The sequence below is a fragment of the Pelobates fuscus genome, chromosome 2 (genome assembly GCF_036172605.1).
Source record: "Pelobates fuscus isolate aPelFus1 chromosome 2, aPelFus1.pri, whole genome shotgun sequence".
Lineage (NCBI taxonomy): Eukaryota > Metazoa > Chordata > Amphibia > Anura > Pelobatidae > Pelobates > Pelobates fuscus.
Window position 1 is genome coordinate 303,618,547 of NC_086318.1, and position 13,114 is coordinate 303,631,660.

General features: G+C 45.9%; 1 protein-coding gene across 1 annotated transcript in view; it reads right to left on the reverse strand.

Moving 5' to 3' along the window:
• Window positions 1-1,706: 1,706 nt before the first annotated feature.
• Window positions 1,707-13,114, reverse strand: part of LOC134585799 (nephrocan-like) — a 28,479-nt gene continuing 17,071 nt past the window's right edge. Inside the window, exons 2-3 of the mRNA XM_063441269.1 lie at window positions 4,876-5,777; window positions 1,707-2,301 (exon numbers count right to left, since the gene is read on the reverse strand). Coding sequence (XP_063297339.1) covers window positions 1,854-2,301; window positions 4,876-5,777 — 1,350 coding nt within the window. The 3' untranslated portion in view covers window positions 1,707-1,853. The remainder of the gene's footprint in view (window positions 2,302-4,875; window positions 5,778-13,114) is intronic.

The window sequence follows — 13,114 nt, forward strand, 5'->3', positions numbered from 1 at the left end:
CCGGTCATTACGATCTTGGGATAAGATGGCAGGACTGCCCCATCTCCTCGGTACGCATACTGGTGAACAGGGTCTCGGAGATGGTGGGTCCTCCGTCTATACTCTATTTATCCCTCACGGGAGCCGTTTTGTTTTGGATTCGCGCTAACCTACTTTTCAACTACCGTCAAGGAGACCTACGAGACTTTATGGGAGTACCTGGTGTGCCCCGACTCCTACACAGACATCTTTCACGCTTAGACGAGGACATATATGGATGGAAATCTGCACTCCGGCTTGCACTTCCCATCCCTTTGAATATTTCTGGGATTCACTATTTCCAGAATAGTCGACCACCGTTCCTCCACACAAGTTCAGTTCGGAACCCTGAATGGACGTCTTTTTGGAGTCTTTCCTCTACCGCATCCGAGGATTACACAGTCCACTTGGAATATTGGAATCACTTAGGATACGGCTAGTTTGACCACACTCTTGCCTGCGTTATAAATGTATTCTCGGATGAGTCATCTCACCAGGTAGGCCAGGAGGGAACGAAAAAATCCTACTCGGCTCTCTTGCGATTTGGTGGTGGACTCAGGCGCATTCCTTGAGATTGAAGATCTGCCTGCAAGGCCACATTGCCGGGTGACCCTGGCAAGTTCGGTGAAGCAACCTTACACATCAAGAATTGAGACATGGTGGCAGTGTTTTATCGCGGCCCTAAGCTCGCAAAGGACCTTTGACATTTTATAACTGCAGGGAAATGGCTAATAGGTCAGCTTGCCAGCTCATGGACCAGCTGGTAGGTAACAGGTCGCAACCCCACGTACAATGGATCTATCGGCGGATGATGTTTTTTCAGTTTTTGGGATACTTCATCAACTGGCATCTCCATCGATCGGTGTATTGTCATCTATCGCAGTTGGTAAGTTCATTTAGGATTGCTCGGGTAGCTCAGAGAATAGGTACCAGCGAAACAAACAGCGTTGGATTTGTTGACTGAGCGTTAAAACAGCAAATACGAAGCCTCCTGTCATGTTATAAAATTGTAGATTATGCTAGCTTTAGTGTACCTATAATCTTAATTTTTTTAATGACAGGAGGCGAGTATTTCCCACCCATTCTTATCCCTCCCTTGTTTTATGTTAATAGTTTGGTTTAATCAGGTACGTATGCAACTCTGCTTGTTGTCTCTGCTCCTGTCGCCTGTTCTTATGTCTATTTTTTCATAAGTAGGGTTGGGATATCTACATATTAAGGTATTTTTGGTTGCTACATTGGGTGCACACATGTTTATTCAGAGTACTTTTCATTGGATAATCAACCTGTTCGATTTTTTTTTTCTCTCGTTTCAGTTTACAGTCCATCAACACTCTCTGATTTGGCAGTTCTTCTCGGATGGTGGACATCGTTGTATTCATCGTATCTAGGACTTCGTTTCTTCCCCATTATGTTTTCTGCCTTTTATTCTGTTTTTGTTGCAGCTTGAAAGAGGAAATGATGCATGGGGAGGGGAGTTTTATAGTACCTAACTTTTTTCTGATTGGTTGTTTTTTCTGTGCTGCTGTGGAGTTCTAGTAAAGAGAGACTTAAGCAAATACTCACCTCCTGTCATTAATAAAATTAAGATTATAGGTACACTAAAGCTAGCATAATCTATAAATTAATATATAGACCATACTATACAGCATTGCATATCACTATCTCTCTCTCTCTCTCACTATATATATTATGTCTCCAGGATTCCAAGTCAATCAATAAATCATATAGTTTAAATATAAATGAACTACCTGAAGCTTAACTAATAAATAATGGATTTCTCCTAAAAACAAATACAAAAACCAATGGTAACTCTTACAGGTACGGTTAAATCATTATTCTATGTCATAATCATAATCTTCATCATCCTCATCTTCAATTTGCATTTTCATATTAGAGAATTCATCTATTTTGAGCTTTTTCTTGTTTTCTTTACTTTTGCTAAATGTGTTTTCACAGTGTCTTAAAATGGTGTCAGAGGACATCCAGCTTTCTCCACGAGATATGCTAGGCTCGGCACATTGCCCTCCTTTTATATCGGTTCCTTTATCAATTAAAAATCTTTTGACCATGAGAAGTTTGCATGTGCAATTCCAGGGGTTCCCTTCAAGATACAAGTGCCGGAGACGTGGCAGACATTCTAACACTTGGTGGTCTAGCAAGGAAATCTTGTTGTTTCGAAGGTTCAGAACTTGGAGTTTTCTTAAACCTTTCACGTCTGATTCTCCAATGGACTCTATTTTGTTCCCTTTAAGATCCAGCCTTGTTAATGTGACTGGGAGCCTAAGAATGACAAATGATAACATAAAATAAATTACAAAGTATACAATTATAACAGAATATTAATGAAATTAGATTACAATTTTAACATTATAGGACCACTTCAGGCGCCATGACAATTTTGGAATAAAGTTTTTACGAGGCCAGCAGGTCCCTTGCGCCAGCTTACATTGCCTATTGTACGTTTCTCAAGTTGTTTTGTGAATGAGTATCTACTGAATGGCTTAGAGCAGTGGTTCCCAACCCAGTCCTCAATTCCCCCCTAACAGTCCAGGATTTAGGGACAACCCAATTGTGTCTAAGATGTTAAAAAAAAAAAAGAAAGCCACTTTAGACACAACTGGGTAATCCCTAAATCCTGGACTGGTAAGGAGGGGGTACTTGAGGACTGGGTTGGGAATCACTGGCTTAGAGCATCAGCTGACACTCTCAGCCAATCAGCGACAACCTTGGTCAAGGCCAAGTATTCCTTTAATCTTTTTCGTACGGTATCATAGTATGGACAGTGTTTCAATCTATTATAAATTAAACAATACAATGTTAGAAATAAATACATCTATTTCTAACACTGGAATGTTTGTGTTTTTTTTGGCCCTCTCAAAAATAACTTACCTAGCTTTAATCTATCTTCTCACTAAAGCGTCATTCCACCTTCTGGAGATCATCACTAGTGATAATCTTCCCAGTGCTTCTCATAGGCACAACAATCATCTGAATCACCCGCAATGTTTCTCATAGGGATGTAAAGAAACCATTGCCATACCTGGTTTCAATACATCTCTATGAAGCAGACCTCACTTCCGCTTTGAGCAAGTGCTCATAGCAAATGAGGAACTTTACACTGACTCCTCTTAAAGGTCTTTTTAAAAATTCTGTGTCTCATATTGCGTTCTTATAGTATACACATGTACAGGATGTCTATCCCATGGACTATATATTATGTTTTAAAGGGAAACTCCAGTGCCAGGAAAACAATCCGTTTTCCTGGCACTGCAGGTCCCCTCTCCCTCCCACCCCCTATTCCCCGGTTGCTGAAGGAGTGAAAACCCCTTCAGTAACTTACCTGAGGCAGCGACATGTCCAACATCGCTGCTTCTCCCTCCGTGCCGCTCCTCCCTCTGATTGCGTCGGCCGGTGGGCGAGACTGATCCCGCCCACCGGCCGAGGAGACCTAATGCGTTAGCGCTCCCATAGGAAAGCATTGAAATGCATTTCAATGCTTTCCTATGGGGAAATGAGCGACGCTGGAGGTCCTCACATAGCGTGAGGACCTCCAGCGACGCTCTAGCACAGGTTTCCTGTGCTAAAAACCAGGAAGTGCCCTCTAGTGGCTGTCTAGTAGACAGCCACTAGAGGTGGACTTAAAGGACCACTCTAGTGCCAGGAATACATACTCGTTTTCCTGGCACTAGAGTGCCCTGAGGGTGCCCCCACCCTCAGGGACCCCCTCCCGCCCGGCTCTGGAAAGGGGAAAGGGGTAAAAACTTACCTTTTTCCAGCGCTGGGCGGGGAGCTCTCCTCCTCCTCTCCGCCTCCGTTCCTCCCCGTCGGCTGAATGCGCACGCGCGGCAAGAGCTGCGCGCGCATTCAGCCGGTCACATAGGAAAGCATTCATAATGCTTTCCTATGGACGCTTGCGTGCTCTCACTGTGATTTTCACAGTGAGAATCACGCAAGCGCCTCTAGCGGCTGTCAGTGAGACAGCCACTAGAGGAAATAGGGGAAGGCTTAACTAATTGATAAACATAGCAGTTTCTCTGAAACTGTTATGTTTATAAAAAAATTAGTTAACCCTAGCTGGACCTGGCACCCAGACCACTTCATTAAGCTGAAGTGGTCTGGGTGCCTAGAGTGGTCCTTTAACCCTGCAAGGTAATTATTGCAGTTTATGAAAAAACTGCAATAATTACACTTGCAGGGTTAAGAGTAGTGGGAGTTGGCACCCAGATCACTCCAATGGGCAGAAGTGGTCTGGGTGCCTGGAGTGTCCCTTTAATCATTTTGTTACTCAATTATTAAAACTAATTACTATACATTTTTGCATCCTTTGAGCTGCTCTTATGGATTTAATTTGCTTTACCATGAATTCTGGCGAAATAACACTCGGACCAGAATTGTGAAAGCAGCTGATTTGGAGAATGTTGTCCAAAATTCTATAATCTAATTGTTGTCTCTTACAGTTTGCGGTTCCCTTCTCTAAAATGTGAGTTAGTGCATGAATTAGCTTATATGAGTTTGCTAACTGTTTTTTTTTTTTGTGAAAAAAAAATGACTGACATCTGTTTAAGATGAGAGCTATTGTACAATGGAGAATATTTATAAAAATGTTTCCAGAATAATGGTGGGCTGATTTGATTGGTTGTCATGGTGATTGCTATTCTTTCTACTACTGACATTTTTAAAAAATCTCTCCCATTGTGTTGCTGGAGTAACACTTTCGAATGGCTGGTGAAAACAAAATTAAGAAAAATGTGCACCATGTTGAAACCTCTGAATAAATATAATAATACGACATTGGGCTATTTTTTTAAAAGTATTCCATTCCATTTTAGTTACATGATCTTACTGAGTACTTACCCTACTGGGAGTGAAGTCAATAAATTTTGCTCCATTGCCAGGTTGGATAAGTGAACACACCAATGAAATGAATTATCATCAACACTGCTTACAATATTATTATCCAGGAATAGATGCTTGAGACTTTGTAGGTTTTTAAAGTTGAGCACTGTTAGCCTAGAGATTTGATTATTACTGCAATCAAGTCTCTGTAGCTTGGTTGGAAGTTTATGAGGCAGAAATTGAATCTGGTTCTTGGAGATATCAAATGAGGACAAATTGCTGAGAACTTGTACACTATCTGCAGTAGAAAGCTGGTTCCCAGAGAGATTCAGCTCCGAAAGATTGTCCAGATGTTTAATGTCTCTGATCTTTACATTTTTTATGTGATTTCTCTCTAATCTTAAGTGTTGGAGAGTCTTGGGCAGGTGACCCGGGATCTTTAAAAGCTGGTTGCCTGCCATTCTCAGATACTGCAAGCTTGAAAAATAGGCAAAAAAGTTTTCAGGGAAAAACTGAAGTCTGTTATTGTCCATGTTGAGGTATCTCAGCTGCGGAAGTCTAGCCTGTCCTGATATAGTCTCTATCTCATTGCCCTCCAAAGTCACACTTTCCACATTCAAAAGTTCAGAAAATACATTGAATGATAATTGGCGTATGAGGTTATTCTGCATTTCAAGCACTCTGAGTTTCTTCAAACCTTTAAAATCATCATAAAAAATAAAACTGATAGAATTGTCTCCCAACTTTAACACTTCCAAATCTGTAGGCAGAGGTCTTGGAATACGTGTCAATTTATTTTTCCATACTTCTAAAGCTTTTAATTTACTTAAACCTTTAAGTGTATTGTTGTCAACAGATTCAATTCCACTTGAATAAAGTGCCAGCTCTTGCAAATTTGACATTCCACCAAAGACAGAAATCTAGGGACAAAAACGTAAGGTTACTGTATTAAAATAATAATAATAATAACAAATTATTTAACCAGGAAAGGTACATTCAGATTACTCTGGTTTTCAAGTATGTCCTTTTTATTATTTGTTACAAAATTAACTTTCTAAATTTCTTCTTAAAGGAACACTCCCAGCAGACGGCACTGCAGATTGGATGAGTGGTCAGCGGATGCTCTCAGACAATCAGTGACTCCCCATTCATAAAACTTGGTTTTGAATAGAAACATATTTTTCAAGCCAGTTTTATGAAGGGTAGTCATTTTAAGATGTGATGCATTTGTGACCAAGGCCTTTTTGGCACTTATGCCATGTGTTTATTCTACCACAATTTCATCCTTAAGTCCACCCATACATATTATATATCCTTTTTTTTTTTTTAAAGAAAGAGGTCTTTCATATGATACCCTTTATGTTTACATAACACAATATTAAATATGAATAAAATGTAAAAAAAAAAAAAAAAAAAAATTTTCTCAGTCTTACAGATAGACCATGGGCGTCTATTTCACTATGGGGAAAAATTTGTCAGCTGCAGTATTTCAATTAATTATTAGCTCTCACTTCGAACGCTACACATAGTTTATCTCTTGGTCTTGGGCTACTAATTGTGACCCCAGCTGATAAAGGGGACCCTCAGGTATCCAGTGATACATGGGGTTCTTTAGTGCCAGCAGCTTGTACTTTTATTTTATGACTGGCTTTGCCGTCAACGGACAATAAAGTCCTGCGCTACATAACACCACAGAGTTCAAATTTTATTTTTAACAAAATAGGTGAAGAAAAAAAGAGTACATTAAGTAAAATAGCCATTGTATGCATTATTTTGTTATTAATATGTATAGGTTAATAACCTCTCCAGGTTTACCCTTATTCTTTGGGAGAAGCCACCATCCTCTTTGGTCATAAATAACATATCTGTTGAGATCATGTACAATTTCAATGGGAGAAACAGTCACAGATTGCATTTTTGGGGATGCTTTGCACGTGGCATTGGGATTCTTGAATGCGCTCTAGTTCTTGATTACCTGTATATATTTTGGCAGATACATTGTGTTTCTGAGGAGTTAAAGGAACACTATAGTGTTGGTAAAAAAGTGTCCCCCTCCCCCGGCAGCACTGAATAACCTTCTCTTTCACTCACATCTCCGAGTCCACCAAGTCAAACTCTGTAAAAAAGCAGGAAGTGCCTCTAGTGGCTGTCTTGTAGGCAGCCACTAGAAGGAGTATTAACCCTGCAATGTATTATAGGGCAAAGGGGGACAGGGACACTGCACCCAGACCTCCTAAATGAGATCAAGTGGTGATCAGGGTGCCTATAGTGTCCCTTTAAAAATGGCTGTCCCCATAGAGCTAGAGCTGTCCCCACAGAGCCTATAAAGATAGGCTAGGAGTTGCACTAAAATGTGGTATTCGCATATATATATATATATACACATACATACCACATTTTAGTTTGGATTAGCTGTGTTAGTCCAATAGACAAGATGCAGTATGCAATACTCTGGTATTTTATATATTATGTATTTTATATATTATGTTAGTCCAATAAAAAAAGGTATCAGTGCATACTGCAATACTCTGGTATTTTAGCATCATATATATGTGTATGCAGGCCCGGACTGGCCATCGGGCAAACCAGGCAAATACCCGGTGGGCCGCGATGGCCATGAGCCGAGGCCGGCAGGGGAGATCACAGACCACTGTCCCTTCACAGGCCGAAGGAAATGTTAGTGAATCCGTGCGTGTCTGCCTGTCTCTCTTGTGAGCTCTGATATTATCAGAGCGTTGCCATGGTAACTCACAACAACGCTCGCTAATACCGGCGCTCGCGAGAGGGAGAAGCATGGTTTGTACCCTGTGGAGGTACAGACAAAATGACCAGCCGGCTGGACCACCAGGGATCGTCACCAGCCCGTTCCCCTGTACCCCGGCAAGGTAATTAGAGAGAGGGGGAGAGGATTATGTATATTTTAATGATTACATTGATTAAGCAGCGAAAAAACACGGGAAACTTGCTAATTGATAATTCTATTTATTGTTGCTTTGTTCTTTGCTTATCTGAAATCCTTATTTGGCAAAATAAAACATGCATCCATTCATTCATATTACATACACACAAACACTCAATTTTATAACAAGACACGGAGGCTCATATTGCATATCCCTTTCTTTACTGTTGACAAATAGCAGCAAAGGAAACATACAGAATGAAAAAAAGAATGAACATGTGATAACCTAGGCCCCTCCCCCTCAGGTCCCAGTATAACAGGCAGCACTTCCCTTCCATTTCCCTCTTTCTTTGCTGCTCTGACACAAAGATAAGTACATGCCATATTTTCTCTTATATACTATTCATTGATAATTTAATGGATTTTTATTTAATTTGTATTTATTTAGTCTTTTATTTCTAAGGTTAGTAATTGTGTCGTTATACACTAGCCTCAGGGCCCAGACCTCCCCTGCTTATGTAACCTTGTCTGTTTCTTCTGCTCGAGCGCCTCTCTGCGCACTTCTTCTTGTTTCATTATTCCTCCGCGTAGCTTGCGGGTGCCGCGAATCCCGCGAGATTCCCGGCGGCCATTTTCTGTCATTCTGTCCCTACCTCTTAGTGTGTCGCTGGTCTGGGCCCTGGTGAGAGCGTTTTTTCCTTTGCTTAGTTTGTTTGGGTGACTAACCCATACGTCCTTGATCATGCCTAAACCCAGACTATCTACTGGGTCCGCTCACTCTGGGGAGTCGGATTCCCCAGTAATCAGAACTGAGGTCCCTGTCACCTCAGATATTTCGCCTTCTATGGCGGATGGGACTACCCAACCCGGTGGACCACAGTTTCTGGCGCTACAGCGCTCAGTGACAGACGCCATTATGGCTGCTATGGGGTCTATGTCCTCCACCCTCTCCCACACCATTTCACAAGCCCTCTTGCCCCGTCCTTCAGACGAGCAACTCTCGGGCACCTCGACACCCCAGGGAGAGGTATCTAAAGGGGACTTCAAAAAGGCTGCCCGTAAATCTAAACACTCCTCTGCCTCCAGAAACACCATGACTGGCGTACCTTCGGTCGCCCCAGAAAGCGTGTCCCATCCACGCAAAAGAGCCTTTCCGCGCCAGGCAGAACGGGCGCGGCTTTGGAAATGTGCTAGAGCACAGATTGAGAGCGGCACCGACTCAGAAATCGGGTCAAATGAGGAGGCTATGAACGAGTCAGATTCCGACTCTGATGCGGATTCCGCCGATGGCGCTCTCGACCTCCTTTCCTCTGCTCAGGCAGAGATGCCCGGAGGCGAGACGGGGACCAGGAACCCTGCGGCTGCGGGGCCATCCCTCGTGGATCCTTCGGGGGTCCCACTCTTCGACCCGGATGACCTTCATCATCCGAGGTCGGCGGAGTGGCTCCCAGCCGACCACGTTGCCACATATCTGGAAAATTGGGTCAGAAAACCCTTAAGCAAGGCGGCCCGCAACAAATTGAGGGCGGAGTGTCCTAGGCCTCTGGTGCCCAACAAGGTGTGTGACACCCCAGAGGTTGATCCAAAAATGACCCAGTTCCTCACTAAACTGGGCTGGAACCCCCGTAAAGGACTAGAGTCCGCTTTGAAGTCCTGCCAGGACAAGCACCTGGACATATTCGGGCCTTTGGCCAAATTATTTGACTTGGCGGAAGACGCCAGAGCGGAGAACCGCATGGTCGACCCTGAAGACCTTAGAGGTTGGGTCCAGAGAGCAATTTGTATTGCTGGGAGCGTAAATACCTCCCTGTCTATTGAAAGGCGTAAAGCCATATTGTTCAAAATTGAGCCAAAACTAGCCAACCTCGCCCTTACGGAGGCGGGCAAAGACGCCCAAGGACTCCTCTTCGGAGACTCCTTCATCAAAGACTTGGGGCGTTTTGTGGGGGCATTCACGGCTCTAGACAAGGCCCAGGCCTCCATGAGGCGAGTATTCCAGGGGCGGGTCTCTACCAGGGCCGGCAGAAGCAGGAGCCGTCTGTCCGGCCGCAACTATCCCCAATCCCGTGGCACGGGAAGAGGCTCCTTTCAACAGTATCACCAATACCAGGAGACCTCCCGCCCCATGTTTTTTCCATCCCGTGGACGTCAATGGCGATCCAGAGGCCTTCGGAGTAACCCAAACTCCAGACGACCATACGGTGAGTTGCCTTCTACCACACATTTCTTCTCCGGGTTACATAGGGGGCAGACTCCAACATTTTTTCCCAGCCTGGTCACAAATCACTTCAGATCCCTGGGTACTGGCCACTATTCAGGGCTTCCATATAGAACTCACCTGCCGCCCTACACACATTCCCCCTCCCCGACCGATCCGCTTTTCCATCCAGGATCGCGGTCGGATCGACGAAGAACTTTCATCCCTCCAGTTCAAAGGGGCTATCGAACTAGCACCCCCCAGCCCTGCGGGCGTAATAAGCAATATCTTCCTAGTGGAAAAGAAAGGCGGCCAATCGAGGCCAGTCATAAATTTGCGCCCCCTCAACGCCGTAGTCAGGTACCGCCATTTCAAGATGGAGGGTATTCACCTGCTAAGGGATCTCCTCCTCCACGGAGACTGGCTAGCGAAACTAGACCTAAAAGACGCGTACCTGACAGTGCCAATAGCGGAGGCCTCTCGGGACCTCCTACGCTTTTACTGGCGACACGAAATATGGCGATTCACCTGTCTGCCCTTTGGCCTATCCTCAGCCCCGTGGTGTTTCACAAAACTTCTACGGCCCGTTATGGCCTGGCTACGCAGTCGAGGAGTTCGGCTAATCGTCTACCTAGACGATATTCTACTCATGGCTCAGGAGCGCTCCACCCTCCTCTCACACCTACGACTAGCCATAAACCTCCTGTCACGCTTAGGTTTCATAATCAACTGGGAGAAGTCATGCCTGACCCCCGCCACCCGCTTGGAATTCCTAGGTTTCCAAGTGGATTCGGGGGCAGCGACGCTGAGTCTCCCGATATCCAAGATTCGTTCCATCCGCAAAGAATTGCGCAGGGCCCTTATCCGACCCCAGCTCACCTTACGCCAATTGGCACGCCTCATAGGCCTACTGGCCTCTTCAATCCAGGCCGTGTTCCCAGGCCCACTCCACTACCGAGCGCTACAGCGCCTAAAAATCGCTCACCTAAGAGCCGGGGCATCCTACGCAGACCTAGTCTCCCTGGACAACGAGACGAAAGACGAGTTGCGATGGTGGATTCTCAACCTGTCTGCGTGGAATGGCAAAGCCATCTTCGGCTTAACGCCGGAATTCACGATCGACTCGGATGCGAGTCTACACGGTTGGGGAGCCCACTGCGAGGGCATCTCAACTGGGGGCCGGTGGTCGGAGTCCGAAGCCCGACTACATATCAATGCCCTGGAGCTCCTGGCAGGCTCCTTCGCCATCCGCAGCTTCGCCAAGGACCGTGCCCTATCATGTATTCGGCTCCGCATGGACAATGTTTCGGCGGTGAGATATGTCAACCACCTGGGTGGTACACAGTCGGCGGTCCTGGCCAGGTTGGCGAAAGATTTTTGGGAATTCTGCCTGGAACGGAACCTGATGGTCTACGCAGAGTACTTACCTGGCCTGCACAACGTCCAAGCGGACTGGGGTTCACGTTATCTTTCAGACACCAGCGACTGGAGATTAGCCAGGAAGGTGTTCTCCAACATATCATCTCTTTGGGGACCATTTACCATAGACCTTTTCGCCTCCCGGCTCAATACTCAACTCCCACGCTTCTTCAGCTGGAGGCCGGACCCAATGGCGGAGGCAGTGGATGCCTTCCTACAAGAGTGGAAGGGAGGCCTCCTCTATGCCTTTCCCCCATTTTCCATGATCCCTCGCTCACTCCTGCAGACCCGCAAACACCGGGCGGAGCTAGTCATGGTCACCCCATTCTGGGAGACGCAGTCTTGGTTTCCCCAAATGCTCGAGATGACGTTGGACTATCCTCGACTCCTGCCGGGTCGCCACGACCTGCTACAAGACCCGACGGGTCGCTATCATCCCCTCCGGCTGGAGGGCTCTCTCCCACTTCTGGCGTGGCGAATCTCCGGGGACCCTGGGAAATCCAAGGAGTTTCGGACGCAACTAGACTCTTATTGGCTGCAGCATGGGCTCCCGGCACTAGACGGGCATATGGGTCAGCTTGGCGAGCTTGGGCTAGCTGGTGCATGGCTCGGAACGAGGATCCCGTTTCGGCCCCTGTAACAACGATCCTGCAGTTCCTGACGTCTCTCTTCGAAGCCGGTAAGGCTTACAGGACCATTAACCTTTACCGCTCCGCTATCTCGGCGATTCACCAAGGCTTCGAGGGCCGCCCCGCGGGACAACACCCTCTAGTGTGCCGACTCGTCAAGGGCTCTAGATTTTCAAGGCCACCCAGGCCCCGCTACTCCACGACCTGGGATGTTTCAGTTGTATTGGCTTTCCTCTCATCCTGGCCCGCCAACGCAGGACTCTCCCTCAAACAGCTGTCGGCCAAATTGGTGTGCCTGCTCTGTCTCATCTCATGCAAGAGAGTCTCGGATGTCAGTGCACTGGACGTCGATGCCAAGTCATACACCCCGGACGGGGTAACTTTTAACATCAGCAGACGCACTAAGACTTCCATCAAGGCGGTATCCTACCCTAGTTTCCCTGCCTCTCCTTCGCTATGCCCAGTGACCTGCCTTCGTGAATACGAATCTCGCACCGAACCACACCGATCTACTGCCTCCCGTCAGTTGTTCTTATCTTTCCGCCCCCCTTTTCACCCAGTTTCCAGCACTACCTTATCACGCTGGGTGAAATGGCTGCTGGCCCAAGCGGGCATTGACACTACAGTGTTCGGCGCCCACTCAGTACGAGGGGCTTCGGCCTCTTCTATGATGTCTGCGGGCGCCCGCCTAGAAGACATTATGAGAACAGCTGATTGGTCTAGGGAATCTACCTTCCGAGAATTCTACTTTCGGCCGGCCCCACACACATTCGCTGTAATAATGGATCAGCTTTAAACTTGCAATATGAGCCTCCGTGTCTTGTTATAAAATTGCATGATTTTGCTATTACATGACGAAAAGTCATGATTTTATTAAAGACACGGAGGCGAGTATTGCCCCACCCTTTTTTTGTTACTCTCACGCTGGTAAGTATATATCTCCCCACCCATATTACTCATACCACGATACACCACATGTTATAGTTTGGGACGGTAAGTGGGGCCGTCCTTATACTTGTTGTTTTCAATATTACTGGATATGTTAACATTGATTGTTTTGTGGGATTGTATATACAAGGGTCTTTGTTCCCACTGGTGTAACCTTGTACTAGT